At 40.2% G+C, this 21997-nt stretch overlaps 1 protein-coding gene across 1 annotated transcript; it reads right to left on the bottom strand.

The window, feature by feature from the left end:
- Window positions 1-650: 650 nt before the first annotated feature.
- On the bottom strand, window positions 651-21350 carry wdr90 (WD repeat domain 90; the record flags this gene model as incomplete). Its single annotated transcript, XM_083903731.1, has 43 exons — window positions 651-808; window positions 902-986; window positions 1081-1197; window positions 3026-3169; window positions 3874-4004; window positions 4861-5029; window positions 5170-5292; window positions 5763-5934; window positions 6815-6938; window positions 7099-7267; window positions 7369-7559; window positions 7647-7803; window positions 7894-8015; window positions 8420-8522; window positions 8884-8966; window positions 9063-9224; window positions 9544-9648; window positions 9735-9775; window positions 9859-9977; window positions 10228-10356; window positions 10569-10730; window positions 10886-11016; window positions 11174-11304; window positions 12163-12299; window positions 12915-13150; window positions 13919-14035; window positions 14138-14268; window positions 14352-14516; window positions 15955-16073; window positions 16152-16209; window positions 16293-16438; window positions 16983-17093; window positions 17192-17260; window positions 17339-17401; window positions 17533-17751; window positions 18575-18674; window positions 18762-18824; window positions 19330-19456; window positions 19616-19786; window positions 19869-20007; window positions 20285-20461; window positions 21069-21160; window positions 21338-21350. 43 exons carry the CDS (start codon window positions 21348-21350, stop codon window positions 651-653), a joined length of 5481 nt encoding a protein of 1826 aa, XP_083759857.1.
- Between the last annotated feature and the right edge of the window lie 647 nt (window positions 21351-21997).

The following is a 21997-nucleotide window of genomic DNA, read 5'->3' as shown; positions in this document are numbered from 1 at the left end:
ATAGGATTTTACATGCTCTTAACCATGTAACCATATATATATATATATATATGGTATATATATAGTATGTAGTACTCATTCCTCATTTAACCATTTTGTGACTAATTGCCTGAACAGAGCAAAAAGGATATTACCCAACACTCAGTGAATGCATGTTTCTGAATAGCTAAAACCAGTGGCTTATTCTCATTCAACTCAAAAGCCTGAATTCAAGTCTTTGATGGAAATAAACATGTTGCTTTTTTGTTTTTGTGGAAAAAAGAAAACATTGCCTGACTTGCTATTGACTTCTTTTATGTGTGCATGTGCCATCTCGCATTATAGATTGAAATGTTTCATGCTGCTTTTTATTGAAATCTTGTCTTAGAGCAGCCCCCCCCCCCCGTCTGAAAAAATAAACTATTTACATATTTCTTCTAATGTTGGGTTCATAAAAAAAATTAAAAATACACACTCAAACTATCAGAAGTTACAGGAAATGCAAACCCAATCAACAAAAAAAGGGCTGTATTTTAAAATCAGACACAAGTTAATTTAACTGTAAAAACACCAGTCATATCTCTCTCTCTATATATATATATATTAAAAGGAACCATAAAACTACAAAACAAACCCACAAGGTTTGAGGTTCACAAACAGATCTGAGGCCCTCAGAGACCCAGCACCTCCCACAGCAGAATCTCATTAAAAGCCACAGTGAAAAGAAGCTTTCCGGTGGGAGAGAAGTGACACGTCTGCAGCGTCTCACTGTGCCGCACAAAGTCCTGAAACCTGCCGCTTCTCGACTGGAGTAACTTCACCACTCGCTCTGATAAAGAGTTCAGACACAAGGGGAGGCAGAAATTCATTAAACACATGAATCCGATTCACACTACTGATGTTCCTTGTTGCCGTTCTTTACCTTTTGAACCCACGGCTATGAGCTGCGTCTTACAGGAGAGATCAAAACACGTGGCCCAGTGGGGCAGGGCTATCTTTTTCATTATCTGCAGGAGAACACAAACAAACACAACATCATATCATATATATAGAATTATGGACAGTCAGATCAAAGCAGTGAAGCAGGACAGGCTGTGTTACCTGTTTTTTCGTCAGACTATAGAAGAGCAACTCTTTCTCTACGCCATAGCCAGTGTAGACCACAAGACTGGGGTCTTCTGGGCAGAAGGCAGCCAGGCTGGGAGGTGGGTCGTCATCCTGCAACACAACAAGGTTACACACTGCATAATTATCTTTAAAACGGGCTGAAACAATACACTGGTTAATGTAAAAACGGCAATTAGGACATAGCTTGAGGGAAAGTCGTGTTTTTAAAAGGTTTGCAGTGAGTTAAAAATCGATCCCACACTGTGTATTCACAAAGTAGACGTGGTTGTATCAAGGTGCAAATGTGAGCTTCTTTGGAATGCAGTGAGTGCTTTCAAATCGTCTCAATACTCAGGTTAAAAATCTAGGTAACAACTGCTCTTTGTTCATCCATCATCCAGTCAAGTCTTTCTTTTTTCTTTTTACCGAAGCAGCAAAGCTGCTATGAAAGAACTGTGTTGATTCTCTTTATTTTGATTTGTTTTCTCTTGTCATCTCAGCAGCTCCCAGGTTTTGGTTGCTTAGTAATGATGCACGTGTCCTTCAAGTGCCTCAATGCCTGGTTCCAGCTCGCCACGGCACAGTTTGGTTTTCCACTTCCAGTACAAGTACCTACTCAACGTGAGCGGAGTCATTACTGCACGGCTGCATGAAACTACTCTGACTTTGTTTTACACATGACACAGGAGTGACTAGTGACTTGTAAAGTATCATTAGAATCATTAAATTAAAATATTTGTTCAGTACTTCCTTCATGACAGTCACTGGACTGATGGTTCGACAGGGACACATGTACGGCCGTGCATGTAGCCTGTTGACTGCCTTGAGATGAACTGCAGCCTTATGCTATTGTTGCTGCGACGTCCAAAATGTCGAAAGTTAACATGAAAAAAAAAAAAAAAAAAAAAAAGAAGTAATAAAATTGTATGGGTAATGGGGGCGGGACTAGATAAGCTTTGCTTCTCCCGCTGTCCCTTTCGGTCATGTGTATGAATATAAATGATGATGTATGCAGATGTTGATTACTTGTCATGCCCGAAATAAACGATTCATTCATTCATTCAAATACAGCAGCAAGGTTTCTGATGCTGCTGATGATACTCGCGATCAGCAGTGCTGTCGCTAAATACATCAGACTCCTCTGTTAAATATTGAGATTTTATCATTTCCCTGATAATTGTTGGAGTTTAACCTACATTTTAAAGATTGTTAAGTCGTTTTAACTTACTACAATTTGGCTTGATTCTTGCGTCTGACGTCTATTCCTGTGACGGCACTCTGACCAATCAGTGGCCAGCAGTCTGGCGATGCCAAGCATAGTATCGCCTGGTAACAGGTATGCTAGTGGAAACGCAACTTAAAGGTGTATTATGTGAATAAATCTGAAGCAACTGGCCATAAAATCCTCCTAATATGTCACAGAGACTCAGGAATAATGTTCATATAACAAACTGAACTCACCAACAACAACAGTACAGACAAAATATTCGCATTAAAAAAAATATTTTGCAGACTGCAAATCATGTTTATGTTTTGAAATCATGTTTTGGCATGTGGCGCCACTTACCGCCGTCTACCAATCATTGCAGTCAGTAGAGCCTCAGCTGCCGAGCGACCACGGGTTGGCAGTTACATCTGAGCTACAATGGCGGAGAAAACTAAACCTAAAAGACTTCAATATTTTGAATTTGAGTGTAGTAACCGTTTTTTGACCACATTCTTACATATGGCGTGTTTAACCGTGCCGTGCGAGTCGAGCGAAGCCAGTGGAAACGCACCAAAAGTACCAAAAACAGGAGTCCACACTAACAATTTGACAAAATCTGTGGCTTGGTGTCAATCTCAGTGAAATGTTGTGTGATCTGTCCTCACTTCAATATGGAGTCTTTACACCTGAATAAAAAAAGGAAGGTATTGTTGCTTAAAATAAAGACGGTACCCCAAAATAGGCCGGCGCAGGGAACGTCAGCCAGTCCAGCAGCTCACACTCCTCCTTCAGCCAGTTGGCAGCCCACACACTGACACGTCTGTCAGTGCTAGCAGTCAGCCACATCTCGTTCCCTTCCCATCCGAAATTCTTACACTGCAGATGAGACGATATAAAATGTCCTCAGAGACGTACTCATGAAAGAAATGTCATGAGATCTGCGGTGAGTTTTCCCCCATCCCTTTGCACTTAAAACAGCACATAAGGTTGACAACCCTCTACGCTGCAGCTGGGGAAAGGAAATTCAACTCTTGGTATGAAGGGCAGAGAAAAATCTTTCAACAGCATTTGTACTGCCCATAATTAACACCATCAAGCATATCAATTTAAAATGTAAGAATTTGAATAATCTTCAGTGTTTAATTCATCTTTTTATGGCTTTTTAATTGGAATGCCTGAATCACTTTCATGTTTTATATGTATGCTGTTTCTGTTTCCCTAAGAGCACCCAAAATAGTAAATTGTTATTTTTGTACTTTGGATGTGACCTGCGTTAAGAGTTATCTCTCAACTGTGGATGCACATTATCTAGCCACATTTGAAATGGGCTGCACGTAACCTTTTCAGAGGCAACACTGCTTGTGAGTGGAGCGACATATCAATTATGTTTATAAAAAATGATCAAATAGCAGTTTTTAAATGAGGCAGAGAGTTGGCATTAATAGAAAAAACCCTCAGACTCCAAGTGAAATTCACACTTTCAGTGAGAGATATTAACGTGTTTGCTGTTGCCACGGAAACACCTCTCTCTCTCACTGTTTCCATTATGAGATCAAGTCAAGCTGCCGCCCTGAACTGACCTCTTCATTTACACAATGGATGGCTGTAATCTGTGCTCCTTTGTGGTCCCTGATGACACGGATCGTCGCTCCGTTTACTGAGCTGCTGACAGCGACCAGACCATTCTTCCCCCCTGAAAGGATCACATGACCTGATGGGGGCAAAACAAACAAACAAACAAACAAACAGACACTGGATGAAACAATGAAGTGACATGTACCTGAACATGGGTCATTACATCAGTCAGTCATTAATTTCATTCAAAATACACAGTATTTTGTTAGCTACACAGGTAACTTTTATATGTGTATTTAGTTTGAAGAAAACATAAAACATAAAAGCTCCAACTTCAAAAAACCCCAGGGGAAAGTAAAAGCAACATAATTTCTGACCTCGTCTTCTCTGACAGCAGCTATTGTGTAATGATAGTTTCCATGTTCTAACACTATCCACAATCACATGCAGCGTCCCTGAATGTCATTGCGATAAAAGGTGTTTTCAGGCGTGAGAAAAAGCCCAAAGCTCATGTTGACATAGATGATTTTCATTGAGACCAGCTGTTTTGAAATGAAAATGTGTAAATGTGGCTGTAGCCTGTGTTCAAAATCTTCATGACAGTCAAAAGAAAAGGAAAGATCTGCCTGTGTGTGGATCTGTTGTGCTTAAAAACATCACTGACGTTACAAATCCTTTGAATGAGGTGAGCTTTTCATTCCTTTTCACTGTGTTTGACCACTAACAAAGTAACCATTCAAATCAAAACATTCAATGGCTTTGATGCTAAAAGCCTCAAAATAATAACTGGAAAACATGGGCAGTCCATGGACATGAGAGCTTGTAACTGAAATGTTGCTGTTTCAATCTTGGGCCAAGGGTTAGCAAGGCACCCGATGTTCCTGGCTTGTGTTTGCATTTAACAGTTATCTTTATTACACACCGGTAGTGAGTAGAGGTCAAATTCACTAAGGCATTAGTGGAGATGTACGTTTTGTCCCTTTTTCTCTCACCACTAGCCGAGTACTGGACGGCTGTAACAGCCACATGATGTGGTTGCAGCTTCATCTCCATCTCCGATGAGTCGAGCTGGAAGATCCTCAGGGTACCGTCACTGTATCCTGCAGCCACACATGCACCGTCCCGCATGGAAGAGGGGCTCCAGCACACGCAGCCACAGGCCTGATCGACAGAGAAAAGCAGGAAGTGTACCGTGCGCAGTTATTTTGCAGCGTGCAAAACAGAAAATGTGCCCCTGATGTGATGAGCCTTAGGAGACAAGTTGTCAGCACTATGGAGAACATTTCTCTCCACCTCCTCACCTGATTGAGCACCTGAAACTGCACCACCAGTTCGTTGCTGGGGATCGACCACACCCTCACGCTACCGTCATCGCTGCAGGTGGCAAAATGGCTCTCGTCAGAGCTAAATACCACATCGTTCACCTGGACAGCAACAAAAGGAGAAATAAAGAGACAGTGTATATAAAATAAAGAATTTCCTAAATATTGCACATTTCCATCCCTTAATTTGCTGTCCCCCCACACCATTTGATGCAGTCTTCTACTTTAATTAGAATAAGTCTAAATATTTCTCATTGCTTTTATCTGATCATTTCTAATAATACAATCTAATTAATACTTGCTTAATTAGAAAACTTCCTTTGAATACAAGCTGTTATCTAATGTTAAGATAAGAAAGAAAGGTAATGAATAAATGTCTTATGAACTAAACCACATTATTAACACCATAATGTGTCTTATTCCATAGTAAGGATGTTGTGTGAAGGTACACTGATTCACTCCTGGCTCTCCTCTCTTTATAATTGTGTTGTTTTGTCTCAGCAAAGCTGATCCGAGACCTTTTAGCTAGATCACATTATCCTTTCAGACATTAGTGTTAACTAACTGTTTACCTTGGTCTTGTGCCCGCTGACCAGCCGGATGCTGCTGCTGTCTGACCAGTTGATGTACCAGAGGGTTCCAGCTGTGGTTCCAATGATGCCCATGTCCATCGTGCTGTCAAACGCTGCACTGACGGTCGCTCCGTCCAGCATTAGCTCCTGCTCCAACACCACAGAGGTCCCACTGAAAGGCACACACAGGTTGAAGGTGTATTAATTAAAGCTGTGATTTGTAACATTTAATTATAAACAAATGTACGTCACATTCAAACTGTTGCAAAATTAGTTCACACAATGCTGATTAAATGACCTGTTCTGTCGTCACGTGTTTGTGAGGATATCAGTTTTTTTGTTTTTGTGTCTATGGCAATTAACATTTGCTGCATTTTGTCTCAAATGAGCAGGCCAGGTGGAAGAAGCACATGGCACGAGTAAAGTGAGAAGGCTAATACAGCTGTGCTATGGCTGAAAACAACAAGAACCACTCGAGTAAACTCTCAGAAGCAGTTTGATTATACGTTAGAAATCAGTTGGTTTCAGTAATAAAATCCCACTTTTATTCATCAAATATTTGCAATTAACAGGAAAATCCCCACATATGTCAATCACCAACAATTTATAATTCAATATTTCAATTTGTGATTGTCCTCTACAGATGCTTATAGCAGCAGTAGACGTTATGAACCTTAAATACACAGAAACCTGGTAACTGTAGGAGAGGTTTTTTAGGTATCAAACAACAAACCACCACTAAACTTATCCCTGAGGCATAAATATAGATCGGCATGAAATGAAGTGTAAATTGCTTACTATTACTGATGTGAGGAAAAAGTATTTTTCACATTTACTTACGTACCCCATTGCTCATGCTATCTGTGGTAATCAAAAGACACACATTCCTTGTAATACACATACAATACACTGTAATATCTACAGGAGAAAAAAGGGATGCACTTTTAAGTGTGGTTAAAATGTGGTTCTTAAAGGATCTGTATAAACCTTTATATAAAGGGAACTGTCTTGTAAGACACAAAGAAACTTGATGTAGAAAATGAGCTACATACCTGTCCCCCACATTGCAGACTTTGACCTGAGGCTGCATACTCTGTACAGCTTCTACCTCCCACAGTCGCAACCAGCGGGTGTTGCTGCCTGTCAACAGACGGTTCCCTCGACACAGCAGCACTCCTACACCAAGAAACCATACCAGTCCAATTCGATTACCATTTAATTCCCCCCCAATTAAATACAAGCGGCAAAATGCCAACAATGCTGTCATACCTTGTCTCTGTGTGATTTTGTAAAATAGAGGGTTGTGAAGAAAAGTATGGTCTATTTTTTTTTTTACCTATCTCGCCCTCGTCAGCGTTCCAGGTCATGAAGCAACGATGTGTGTTAACATCCCACACGCAAACATGTCCTCGATTAGTGGCGGTGAACAGAAGGGAGTCCATGTGATAACACAGAGCTGTCAGCTCCACATCACCAAGCTCCATGGGTGCTCTCACCTTCTGGACCTGAGAAGGTGAAAGAGTGGTGAGGGAAATAGATGAATACACCTTCTTCATTGATTTAATCAATCATTACATCTTTTTTTTAAATTTAATTTAATTTTTACCTTAAGATCAACATCCAGGCCATGGGTGTTGATGAGGTAGAAGTAAACTCCTTGGCTGCCCACACAGGCCAGCTGGTTGAATGCTGAAGGACTGAAGGCTACCTCATGGATCGGCCCAGACACACTCACACTGGACAGCAGGTGGAAGGTGTTGCTGCTCCACAGAGCCACTACTGGGTCAGAGAAATCTCCTAAGGAGGAAACCAAACAGAAACAGAGTGGAGTAGAATCATTTTATTTGACAAAAGTGCTGCAAGCAGAGGAAACATTTTACTCACCAACAGAGAGAAAGAAGCGGTCGTCCCTGGAAAAAGCGAGACACTGCACCATCCCTTTGTGGTAGGAAATGTTCTTACGGCAAATTCCACTCTGGATGTCCCATATGCAGATGAGGCTGTGGCTGCCATTACTGCTGCCAGCTGCTGATGCCATTGTCTGGTCAGGAACGACAATCTTTATTGAGTTTAAGGTAATAAATAACACTGTACTGTACATAAGTGTGATTCTTTGGGCCATTAAAAGTACCCGTGCGTCATTTGAGACAGCAAGACAAGCGATCTCCTCGCTATGGCCTTGCAGGTGTCTCTGACATCCAGACTGAAGGTACTCCACCACCACGACACAACCACACGAATAAGCAAATAAACCTGCGTTGAAAAAGCACAAAAATTATAACAATTATTATAGCTGTAGTGTAGCTAATTTGATTTCCGTTGTTCAGTTGAGCTGAAGTTCATTTTCGGAGTGTGTAATTATACCCCACTGTGCAAACTCCTGATGTTTGATCGGCCACCTGATTTACTGAGTAAATAATTGCAGATCAAATGATGCTGTGAGTTCAGCTGCAGCTGTATTTGTGCTTCTCTGGTGAAATAAATATTGAAACTGAAGGAGCTAGTGGAGATGTGGCAGGAGCCTATATTATATTATAGAGAATATTTTTCTGCTAAATTAAAACACCTACTAGCACAAACCCCAGTCCCTCCGCCCTGTGACCCTCATCATGTGGAGGATAAAGCGGTAGAAGATGAAGATGAGTGAGTGTAATAACCTTGTTCTGCGCTCCACACCATGTTGCCACGCCCATTGCCGTTGTAGCCAATCACTGCTTTCAGCTTTAAACCCTCTTTACCTGGTTGGGGAGCCACCACAGCCTGGATCAGAGAAAAACAGTGGACAGTGAGCAAACAATACACTCAGTTGGTGTGGTTTTCAACACAACAAGCATTAAAAACAATTAAATAAAATTTTCTGCTGGAGTACAAAACAGGACAATAAAAAAAAAATCATGTGACTGAAACTCCCTCCTGCTTCTGTATTTTGCTGTACTGAAAAAACATAGCAGAAACAGCAGATGAGACATGCAAGAAAATTAATTTGTGGACTGATGAAGAAACCACAACATCTCTCCAATTGTTTCAAAAATACATTGAAGCAGCAACAAAACAGCACCAGTAACTGTACATTATAATAGAAACCTGGCTAGTGACTGACATCACAAAGGATGCTTCTTACCGGATCAAATGTGCAGGTCTTGAAACGTGGGATAAAGTGCTTGTAACAATCTGGACGTACTGATTTCTTCCCCTTTGAATCACCTTCGCAACAAAACAGAAAAACAGAGTAAAACAAAGAAGTACAACAACAAAAACTACGTTCACCATCGATATTAGACACTACAGTGAAGCACGTACTGTTATCAGTGTGGCTGGTATTCAGGGGTGATGTGTTGACCAGCTCTGTCACTCTGAGGGTGGAGGCAGGTCTGGGGTCAGATGAAGGACCTGCTCCACTGGTCTGGGCAGGAACAGTTGTGATGGTCAGGGTGTCTTCACAAACAGATGAGGAACCAAACACTGCAGAAGAGTAATATACAATATACGTTATACTAGAGAGATTTTATTCTGATATAAATCATGCACCAACAACTCTTTCAGAGGCAAATACTGCATTATTTCCAAACTAATATTTAAGCATGATGATACTTGGACGTCAATAGCAAATTGCTTTGAGCAACACTTTCCTCCTTCAGTCTACACGATGATCTGTTTTCTACCCAGAGCATAAATACATTAATTTTCCTCCAAAGACATGTACACATGAGCAGAGTGCATACAGATTTTCAAATTTGTCATCCAATCATATATTCAATAACAGTAGATTGGAGGTGCCTACCGCCCTGGTCAGTTGTGCCGACGTCCAGTTGAGGTGGAGGTGAGGAAGGGAGGGGTGCCGTCTGTCGGGGCATCCCACTGGACTGGACTCCACTGTGCTGGCGAACTGTTAAATGAAAACACAAACTTGTGAAACAGTTTGTAATTTTTCTATGATTCTATGTTATTTTTTAGCACTTTTTAGAACTTTACCTGATTTAGGAGTCGTGATGTAGCTTTCTTTGAGAGTTGAACTATGAGAGGAGATGAAAAGATAAGGACACTGAACCAAATCAAACAAGTCTATGCATTAAAGAAAAAGAAAAAAAGTTATTACCGGCTGTCAGGAAGTGCTAGGAAGTCCCAAATGAATATGGCGTCTCCCACTGAGACTACACCCAGCTGGTCAGGGGTGAAGTTGACCTGGCAAATGGGCTGACTGTGGCCAATGAACATCTGATACAGAGGAATGTAAGGTTCAGTTACTGGTGACATCATAAAAATTAAATAATCGACAGATGGATTATTCAATTATGTGTTAGTTGCAGCTCTAATAATTTCAAATATCTTCACTCTGGACCTTCAAATGAAGTCAATGTACAATCTGTATTTGGGAGACAAGTCAAATAATCACTAATCGCAATAAGAATCTGTAAATTATCTGCACCTTATACTTTAAACAGTAATACAATAAAATGAGTTATACCTGTGAGTTAATCTCAAGCTGCATGTCATAATCCCACACTTTGACAGTGTTGTGTCCTGCTGTCAGCAAAAATCGACAGTCCTCACTCACAGCCAGGGACGAGCACTGGCCTTTGTGAACCTTTGAAATCTCCAACGAAGAAAAACACACTCTCACACACGGCTGAAATTGTATCTCGCCCATGATTTTTCTTCTCTTTCAGCTTAAATGATACAGTGCTATATGCAATATGGAAGAGTTACTGAAAGTTTTCAAACACCACCTTTTTTTCTGGTGGGTAAACATTCAATAAATAACTTGTGGATACAAACATTATAAGCCACCATCATCTGTGGTGTTACCTCTCGGAGCAGGCGGCCTGTCTTAGAGTTAACCCAGAGGATTTTATTGTCAGATGTCGCCACCAGTAAGTGTTCTTTGGATGCCAGAGAAAAGCAGACCTTCATTGCAGAATCCAGACGAGGGCTTCCTACGTCCAAAATACTCACATCTACACGGAGCAACTGGACATGTGACATTAGTCAGTCGGACACATAATGTAAAGAGATTCAAGGGTGATCTCATGGTTATTACATGAGATCTCATTCACATTCACATTCATTTAATTTACCTGAGCAATACAACAAATGGCATATAGTGCTGAAAGGTGACAACGTACCTCTTCCAGAGACCGTGCGTCAGCGACGGTAACTATGTGCTCAGAGGGACCGACAAATGCCAGACAGCGGCTGTCACTGCTCACCGTTAAAGCGTCTGGAGCACGCTCGGGGCCTCGGGCCACCACATTACCTAACAAATCAGGTACAGAGGATAGTGCAGCGACTGGTAAATGATTGGATGAATGAAGTGAATGCTTCATTATATTGAGCTTATATCTTGCTTGAATGAACGTTGATGCAGTAAGTAATGCACATAACATAATCCTGAGCTGTGCGTGTATACATACATAAAACTCTTATAACGTTGTGATCTTCCTCGGAGGAGTCGTAAAGTGCAAGGGAGCCTTGAGAGTCTGCACTGTACATAAACTCCCCATCTGGAGAGAAGGCGAGACCCACCACTTCACCTCTGTGCTGCCTGTCATGGAAGCAACATGAATACAAAAATAGTCATTGCACATGATGGTGTTGAACTTATTGTGGTGCCCTGATTGATACTGAAAATGTTATTATACTGGCTCTCCTCTTTATAATTGCAATACTGAACATTTGAACAGCAAATACGCAGCTATTTGTTCAAAATAATTCACCTCAATCATAGTCCAAGTCCAATTCCTGCACACCTGGCAACCACACTAAGGAGGAATTATAAATTGGGCTATTTTTCATTATTAAAACAAGATTTTTGATTGTTTTAGCTTCTTAAATGTGAATATTTTTCTTGGTTTCTTTGCTCCACATAACGATGAAATCATTCAAATTGAATCATTTTGGTTTGTGGGCAAAACAAGACATTCGACAACATCGTCATTTCTAGGTTTGACAAACACTGATCAACCTTTTTTTTTTTTAAACATTTTATGGACCAAACGATTCATCGTTTAATCGAGAAAATAATCGACAGATTAATCGATTACGATTGCTCTATAGCTCTATGTAATATAACTCAATTATCCATATATGCATGTCAGTATGAATTACTGTCTCTAAGTCATATAAAACTGTGACTGCTACGAGTGTTATGATAGTGTATGTATTATACCATATACTACTTAACATGAGTGAAAGTGAAATGAGTGTGTTTGTGTGTATGCGAGAATGAAGGATTGTGTGGACACCTCAGATTCCACCTGATTATAGATTATTGTTTAATTTCATTCAGTGTACCAGAAAATTAACACCCAATAACATGCCCACATAATCACAATCAACCCACTCTTTTGTTTAGCTGAAACTAGCTGGAGGAAAAAAAAAATTTAAGTTAGTTGAGACCTACTTATGTTCAGCCAACAGTTTGGCACTTGAAATGTCAAAGACCCTGACAATGCCCGAGCTGGAGCCACAAGAGAACACCTGCTCGCTGGGATGGAAGGCCACTGAACAGGGGCAGTCCTCGGGCACAAAATCATACAGCTGAACACGGGAAACAACAACAGACACATGTGGTTCAACTGTAAACAGATCGATGGTTAAACAACAGTTGTCTTCAGTCCAAAGACATGTACACATGAGCAGAGTGCATTAAATCTACGAGAAAGAAAAACCCTGCAGCTTTTTTCCAATGAGTCGCTCAATACGGTTGTGCACGTATTTGTAGCATTTTCTCAGTCAATTTATGACCTGAGAGAGTCTGACTCACCAGGATAAACTCAATCAGAATAACAGAAAGATCACACAGAATTTCACAGCACATATGGGCTTGAATTAGTTAATTACTTTGTAAAAAGAATTTTAGGAACATCTTGGGCATTGATGGCAATGAACTGTTGTAAAGCAGAGTATTTCCTAAAAATCTGCTAAATTGAATAAATTGATGAATACAATGGCTTTCAAATGACATAAACAGCCATCATACACATATAGTCTGGCTAACGAACAAAGAAGACCAGTGTCGCCTTGCTTAAACTGACAAAAACTAATCATAAAAGGGCACTGAAGAGAAAAATCTTAACCTGGTCCAACAAATTCACTGTCCCACAGGTTCAATTATGCAAAACATCATAAATAATCTCCAGAGTCCTGATTTACCTGATGTAAGGAGTCTATATCCCAGATGCGTATTGTTCCGTCAGAGGAGGCCGTCGTCAGATGCCGACGGATGCCGTCCACACTGAAGCCGAGCACGGTGTCTGTGTGAGACCTCATCAGAGTGCTGTAACCGCGGCTGCTCACATCGAGGAAACCCAGGTTACCGGTGGAGGTGGCTGCCAGGACCTGAAGAGAGTCTGAGGAGACCGACACCAGACTCACAGGTCCCTCGTGCTCTGGAAAACAATAACATATATCTGATTTAGTGTCTGAATGATGTCAGAGAGCACAGCACACTGCATGGGTATGTGACACAGCTGCCAGAATAATGCACTGAAGTAATTCACATACTGTACATATGTGTCAGTTTACTTTGTTTGCATGCGTTAACACTGCAAACGGTTCGTCCCTTTGGCCAACACTGATGCACAGAACTGTATGACACAGAGACGGCAACTGAAGTGTAACTCCTGCAAAGTGCAAATGCTGTTGCATTAGAATTTGTGACTAAATCTAAAAGTTAAGTTCTTAAATGTAGCGTTTTCTTTGCGTTCATTTGATTCCCAAATAAATATACTTACTTATACTTTACTTATACTAAATATACTTATACTTAGGACTTAAAAACTGTTAAATAGCAAAGGTAACGCTTAAGATTAGGGAACACATATTCACCATTAACTAGGTGCTTACTAACATGCATATAAGTAGCAGGCTAGCCCTTTATTAGTAAATATTAAACACGTATATTAACATCTTATGTAGGAAAAATCTTAATTCATGTTGTAGTAATAGAAGTAGAATAAGGTGTTAATACGCTCTTAATGATTACTTATAAAGGGCTAGTATGCTATTTATATATGTTAGTAAGCACCTAGTCAATGGTGAATATGTCTTCCCTATGATATATGAATTAGAATGTATCACTGCCTGTAGAGTGGGAACATCCTGCCTTTGTTCAATTTGCTGAAGCTAAATGTTACGATGTGCTCCGCTGCACCTACCAGCCTCCAGGAAGACAGCGGAAAAATCAAGGGGCCACAGACGCAGGAAGCCATCTTCAGAGCCTGTGGCACAGAACGAGGAGGACACGCTGATGCTGTTGATGGCAATGCCCGGACCTGTGACAGACACAGAGAGATTCATTTATTCTCTTTACCCTCCATCTGTTTCACACATCTCTCCTCCTGCTCTCAATCATCTCACCATGATTTCAAACCCACCTGTGTTAAAAGTCATTTTCTCCCTGCGGTCTGAATGCTGCTGCTGGGCGGGGAACAGCCTTCTCACATTTCTGATAACAACTCTGCTGTAGTCAACCTCAAAAATATGGCCACTCCGACTGCTGGCAAACCTACAGGACAGTCATTATATACATTTTTTAATAATGACATTTCAAGTGTATACAGTGGCACAGTGACTGTTTTGCTCACTCACAGTGTTCGATCTTCAGGAGGCTGGCTGGAGGAGGTATTTCCCTCTTCGAAGCACACATCAGTGAAGTCCACCGTGTGGTATTCACCCAGGTCTAGTGGACAGGACCGCAGCGTTCCATTTCGTACTCGCCACAGGCGAATATTATCACGACCGCATGACACCATCCTAAAACCAACACACTTGGATTAAGTCTCAAACTGACAAGCCAGTACCAATGTCTGCTCTGCTTCTGCAGCTGGAGCCTTTTTCACTCTCCCACTCTCTCATCAAGGCTTTTTGCACCTTTCTGTACTAAGAATATCCAACACAAAAATGTGGTGACACACACAGCAGCATATGCTGTTCATTACAGAATTTCTCAGTTCCTTCTTATGATTCAAAAAGCTTTCCCACAGTGGTTTGTAGAAAGGTGCAAAATTCATCTCTGCATGAATTCTCTCCTAAAATCTATGCTGGAGGATCGGCTGTGCGCAAGCTACAAAGGGCTTGTGAGAGATCACATACAGTATTCCGTGAATGTCAAAAGATGCACCCGTATTGCCCCTGAGGGAGCTCGGGGAGTCTGCAAACAGACCCAAACGCCGAATTGCCGTCACTGGAAACTGCCATAGGTAGCGTGCATGAATCATATCATGCAAATGCGACATTACAAAAGTCCTCATTTCATAAACAATGACATTCTTGGGTCTTCCGGAGGTGCAATCCCCCGTCACGAGTGTGTATCTAACCTTCTATTTGGTTGCACTTCAGGAAACTCTTCCTTCCTGCGAGCAGTCACCATTAGTGAACTACATCCTAATCCTCTGAGAAAGTACCCAGTCATTGTGTAAAATACAGTTAATGTATTTATTAATCTCATCTAATATTTAATATATGCCTGACAACAGTTATTTAGATTGTGTGCTGATGTCATTATAATGTACTCTTAGTGGGTCAGCAGAGGGAAGGACATGTGTTTGGAATATAAATATAATAATAAAAATTGGGAAAACATTTGGGAAAAAAAACGATAAATCGTGTTTTTAAAACATGATTTTAGTAATTTCCTCGCCCCAGTGACTTTTCGCCTCGCTTGATGAACTGAAACAGATTAAACTGGCAATCGCAATTTATTTTACCTCAAAAAGTACTAGAAGTTTTATTAATCAGCGTTATCTGTAGTCCAGGGGTTTTGAAAAATAAATGTTTCACTTTCATTTGAAGCATGTTTATATGAAGGATCACACTTTTGGGCCATAAACTGTTAAAAAACTTTGATCAGTGTTTGTCAAACCTGGAAATGGCGATGTTCTCGAATGTCTCGTTTTGTCCACAAACCAAAGTTATTCAGTTTTAATGATTTCTTTGTTATGTGGCGCAAAGAAACAAAGAGAAACAATCAGAAATCTCATCAAAATGCTCAAAATAGCTTCAAAATAATTTAGTAATCGATTAATCGATTAATTGTTTCAGCTCTAAAAAGCACCAGCTCAGTGAACACTGAGAAGACAAAGCAAAAAAAAGGTGTGCACTGACTTTAGAAATATGACTCGTGGGTTATTGTCTCAAGAGATGTATCAAACAATACAATACAAATTGATAAAGGACGAAAGCATTTTGCTACCTTGTGTCATCAAAGAAGGCGACCTTCATGGTGTGAATGTCCACGTCTGTGTGCGCCTTGGCCAAGATGGTCACTTCTCCACCTTTGGTCACGTTCAGCGTGTTCCACACCACCACCATCTGAGGATGAGTCTTAGTCACATACACTCAAATAATATAATCATGTCACGACAGATTCAGTGCATTTAAACAACATACTGTTTTGTTGTGGCTGTCTTTACCAACTCCACAGAGAATACTGCCACTGAATGAGAAGCTGGAAAAAAAAAAAGAGAAAATAAATGTGGCAGCAACATAAATAACAGTAAAATAACAACAATTATGTATGTAGGTGGTTACCTAAGAGAGGACAATGAATGAGCATGACTCCTGAGTATGGCCACACTGTTTCCTTTGTGGTAGTTCCATACTCGAACAACACTATGATTTCCAGTTTGTGCTGAGGCCAGCAGTGTTGTGTTGCCATTAAAAGCTAATGCAGACACCTACAGAATTAACACAAACGGCAAGAATTTCTATGAATATTATTATTCTAAGAGTATTACAGCCAAGTAGTCATTCATTCAAAGTAACTACATACACTACTGTTCAAAAGTTTGGGGTCACTTAGAAATGTCCTTATTTTTGAAGGAAAAGCACTTTTTTCAAGGAATATAACATTGAATGAATCAGAAATGCATTCTATACATTGTTAATGTGGTAAACGACTATTCTAGCTGCAAACGTCTGGTTTTTAATGGAATATGTACATAGGTGTATAGAGGCCCATTTCCAGAGTTCTAATGGTACATTGTGTTTGCTAATCGCGTTAGAAGGCTATTGGATGATAAGAAAACCCTTGAAGAAGTAAGTAATGAAATAATAATAGTTTTTTGAATAAAAAAATAATAATCTTGTCAATGTCTTGATATTTTCTATTCATTTTGCAACTCTTTTGATGAAAAGGTGTTAATGGAAAACTTGGACAAATTGTCTAGTTGACCCCAAACTTTTGTACTATGCACATAATACAGCTCATTTATCGGTCACCTTATCAGTGTGACCGATGAAGAATCTTTGCTGTTTAGAGGGGATCTTCATAGAGACAATAATTGCGTGACACGGATAAACCACTGCATCCCCTGATTTGGTCCACAGAGCCTATGGAAACAGTAAAATAGTCAGTCTGACACAAAATGACCCTTAAAGGTGTAAATTAAGTGAAGCCAGTGTGATAAAACTCTCAAAAAGGAGCATACGCATTTAGTAGTGGCTCCTCCAAAGCCAATGATTCGATTAAGGCTGAGAATTGGATCTGGGAGCAGCTTCTAATAAATAGAGCAAAAAATGGCAGATTTAGTACAAAGGACTTGAACAAAATATGCTTTCAAAGCAGTCTCTCTTACCTCTTGTTTGACCGCGTTAGATAATGAATAATGAAGAGTATGTGGAGCAGAACTGCCAGAAACCTGGGAATTTATCCAGGTCTTTTTCAAAACCTTAACAGAAAAAGACATTGTGTCACACACTGAATTGAGTATGATGTACAAAAGACCTGTATAATCAGATTTTCTTGTGCTTTTACATTAATATGAATCACCTCTTCCTCACTATCGTCTCCTCGTTTGCTGCATGCATCCACAAAGACATGAACTCCACTGTCATCGGTGTAATGAGGCAGCCTGGATGTCAGCTGATGTGGACTGAGGCATGCTGACTCCTGCTGCTGCTGGTCATCGTTATGACAAAGCAGGCCATCACTGTTGTTAGTGGAGATTACAGGTAACTCGGGTACGCCGGTCACCACGGGCTTCAGCAGCTGAGGAGACAGGAGAAATAAATTCATTGTCTACCACTCATGGGCGCGGCAGGAGCCCCAATCCTAGCTGACACAGAGCAAAAGGCAGGGACCACCATGGACAGGTCGCCAGAGTATCCAATTGACCTCTCCATGCTTTTGGAATGTGGGAAGAAAATGGATTAGCCCAGAGAAAACCCACATAAACACAGGAAAACATGCTAACTCCTTAGAGAAAGGCCCTCAGTCAAACCGGGTTGCAAAACCAGCGACATTGCCAGCCACTACTCCACTGTTCAGCCTATAGTAAACATATCTGTGGGGAAAAAATTCAAGCTACACTACTGTTGAAAAGTTTCACTTAGAAATGTCCTTATTTTTTGAAGTAATAGCACTTTTTTTCAATGACTATATCATTAAATGAAGAAATACACTCTATACATTGTTAATGTGGTAAACCACTATTCTAGCTGCAAACGTCTGGTTTTTAATGGAATATGTACATAGGTGTATAGAGGCCCATTTCCAGTTTTCTAATGGTACATTGTGTTTGCTAATCGCGTTAGAAGGCTAATGGATGATTAGAAAACCCTTCAAAACCCTTGTGCAATGATGCTAGCACAGCTGAAAACAGTTTTGCTGGTTCTTTTGATGAAAGGAAAAAATATTATGTTGACTAAAAATCATTATTTCTATTCATTTTGGAACTCTTTTGATGAATAAAAGTGTGAGTTTTAATGGAAAACACAAACACAATTGTATAGGTGACCCCAATCTTTTGAACAGTAGTGTAAGTAAATACACAGTGGCTGGATGTAAGAAGTTAAATAACTGAATTACTTACTGATTTCGGCGTGGTGATCTGCTGGATGAGGGACACACGGTCCTGAACTGCTTTGCTGAGGTTGACACAGCGAGGCACTGCTCTCATGGGACTCTTTTGACTGGTCACAGAACCTGTTAAAAATTGGGGATATGAAAGTCAGTCACTAACGATGCAGTAAATAAATATATATGTGATATTTCATGACTTACTGCCTGGAATGTTTTTTTGAATGGAGTCAAAGGGTAATTTTGTTCCTTCTGAGGGAAACCTGTTGAGGAAGGACAAAATATGAGACACCATGGCAATTCACTCTAATAAATGAGGTGAATTTATTTAATCAGTAAATACACTGACTGTTGGCTTTACTGTTTGTATCCGTCATTACCATAAAATAAGACACGTGTTACTGTAAGACATGTGGCATGTCATGTTGTGCCGTGTATTCAACTTCTAGAAAAGACAGAGAGGATCAGTTACTTCATCAGGAAGTGAACCAAAGCTTGTGATGCCAATCTGCTTCTCATGTCATCAAACTAGGTCTTTTGTTTTTGTTATAATTGATAGAGAGAGTGAGATACTGCTAGCAACAGTTTAATAAATTTCCTAAATAACATTCCCCATTGGATTCCAAACAGTTGGATGTTACTGGTTCAGACGCTGAGCTCGTACCTTACCTAAATCCCATTTTGGCTGAAATGTAGTGCAGTGTTAGTTTTTTTTTTCCAATGCTAAGGCAGTTATGAATTTTCTGTTATTTAGTGATATAACCGTACTTGATATGATCATAGAGGTCATGCCAGGAGCTTCCCTGAGGCACAGGGAACGACATGTCCCTCGGCATGGGACCTGTTCCCAGAGAAGAGGCCAGCCCCCTCAGCTTGGCTTCACTGAAGGAAACTCCTATTTAAAGCAAAAAAAATGACAAGGAGATGAGGAAAGTAAATGTCAAGCATTCACAAAGAGTACCACAGTCTACCTTATTATTTTTTGCATTTCCTAAGCAAGTAACTGCATTACTTCAAACCACAGGACCTTTAAGCTGACCAGACTGAGTCTCACCTGGATCCAGCAGCAGGTCACTGGTAAACAAGTTTTTCACCGACATGTTGGCACACAGCTTGATGCTCTTCAGGTGACGGTAGCAACGACTGAGGTAGACGGACAGTATGCTCTGTATATCGAGCATCAGACATGTCCAGCGCACTGAGGTGGGGGCCGTGCCCACAAAACCTGGAGCACATGATAAATATGGTCAATACTGTGGTGAGACAAACATGACTACTGCGGTCTAAGGCTTGCACGTGTGCATTACCATGTCTAGCAGATTTGGACGTGCTTTCGTAGACTGAATCCTTAGCCGCTCCACACAGGAAAGGAAACTGAAGCCAGGTTGATGTGCACTTGAACTCTTTGAACATATTTGAAAAGGAAACGCGCACCACCTGACCCTCCTACATTACACCAGAGACAGAAAGGGATTGAAAAAGTCAACAGTATCTTCACAAATGCCAAATAAGTGGTATTTATAGTAGATAAAAGGTGTGTTAAGTTCAGGGACTGGGACTCTTTTAAACAGTTTTAAAAAGACAATAAATCACTACATAAATCCAACATAATCAAGACAAAAAGGCTTATTGAATAATAAACTACTCAAATAACATTGATACGTCAATACACTTTAATCTCACACAGTATACACACACGAAGAGGATCATCCAATAAAAATACCTCAGCAGCAACATCCAGGTGAACAACAAAGTATTTTCCAGGAGTGGGCTTGAAGAGAAAGTAGAAGTAGCGTCCAGTCAGCCCCAGAGACTGGTTGCTGTTTTTGGGAACCAGAATGTAGCTGTTTGCAGGAACAGGCCCCCGGATTCTGAACACTGAACATTTCAGCGTCTTGTCCTGGGAGGTGCCATGGAGAGTGGAGATCTTAAAAACTCACAATTTAATAAATACTGATACTATATCCAACCTAAATCATTTGGGAAATAAACTCTAACCCTCCATAAAAACCGGTCTAACTGAGGAAAACGAAACACGAAAAGTCACCCTTGACACATCACCATTGTTTGATCTCAACTTCATTGGCCGCGGGTTCATTTTAGAGTTGATTTTGAGCTCTTAATTTTTGGTTTCAAAGCCATTAACGGCCTTAATCAACCTTATTCAGATTTTAACTATACGTGAAAATGACAGGGATTTACACTCATCAGATCAGGTCAGAGGCTACTGGCTGAACCCAGGTCAAGATGCTAAGACACTTTCGCTCTTTTCTTAATGGTACATTTTCAAATCGTATTGATTCTTATTTTTAAATCTTGTTTTATTGTGTATTTTATTCCAGCTTAATCATTATATATATATATTTTTTTTTTTTTTTTTTTCATGTGAAGCACTTTGAGTACCTTGCAGATATTTCTAAAGTGCTATATAAATAGACATTGACTGCTTGACTAAGAGATTAACAAAGAGACATTTGGCTCTATGATATAAGAAGTATGTAAGTTACCATGGACACTGACACTTCTCCCTCTTTTGCAGACTTTTTCCATTCTTCAACTCGGAGATGTTTGAATATGTTGACATAAGGATGCTGCCAACCTGCAAAAGTTCAGAAACAGAAAGTTTCAGTGAGCCTACATAACTTTAAGCATCTGTACAGTAAACACCAGCTGACATGGAACAGTATTCAGTGAGTTAAATACTACAGCACTGACAGCCATGTAAAGTTTCTGTCACAGTCTGACTTTAATTAAACACTTTAAAACTCAACTTTACCTTTGGTGGCCATTGAATCCAACTGCTGATGCCTTTGTGACTCTTGCTTCTTCAACCTCTCGCATGTACGTATTATCAATTCACAGATGTTAGCTAGCAAATACCATACGACCGGAAGTATCGCTCACTGTTATACAGTCGACAAAACAAAAACAAACGGTTACTTTACTCCATTGTGGACAGTCTGTGGAGTCTGTACAGTTCACCTCCACCTGTGGCGAAACTGTTTTTGATTTCGGCTTCAGAGCGAGTTTACACAGGCAGCGGCACTCGTATCCTTCCCGCTCCAGCCTCCGCCGTTGCCAACGACAGCACGACACTCTTGACGTCAACGCGTTTCGTTCCCATGGAATTGTGGGTAATGGAGTTTATGAAGCAGAATCCGTACGCCAGGGAAATAAATCATCAAATTGGCAGTTTACATTGATAAGTACGGAAGCGCATTGCATTCATTTGGATAAATAAATAAATAAATACATTAATGAATTAATGAATACATTTATTAATTAATTAAAAAAGGTTTTTCTGAGTATTTTTTTTTCAGAATATATTTTTCTTTTTTTGTTGAATGTTTTTCCTGTTTTTCTCTCAGAGAATTCCAAACCACCTCCAAATGTGGATTGAATCAGAAGAAATAATTGCTGTCTGATTACAATTGAT

This window comes from Microchirus variegatus (assembly GCF_963457635.1).
Source record: "Microchirus variegatus genome assembly, chromosome: 17".
NCBI classification, from domain to species: Eukaryota; Metazoa; Chordata; class Actinopteri; order Pleuronectiformes; family Soleidae; genus Microchirus; species Microchirus variegatus.
The sequence above is the reverse complement of the archived record's forward strand: the minus strand, read 5'-3'. Positions and strand labels throughout refer to the sequence as shown.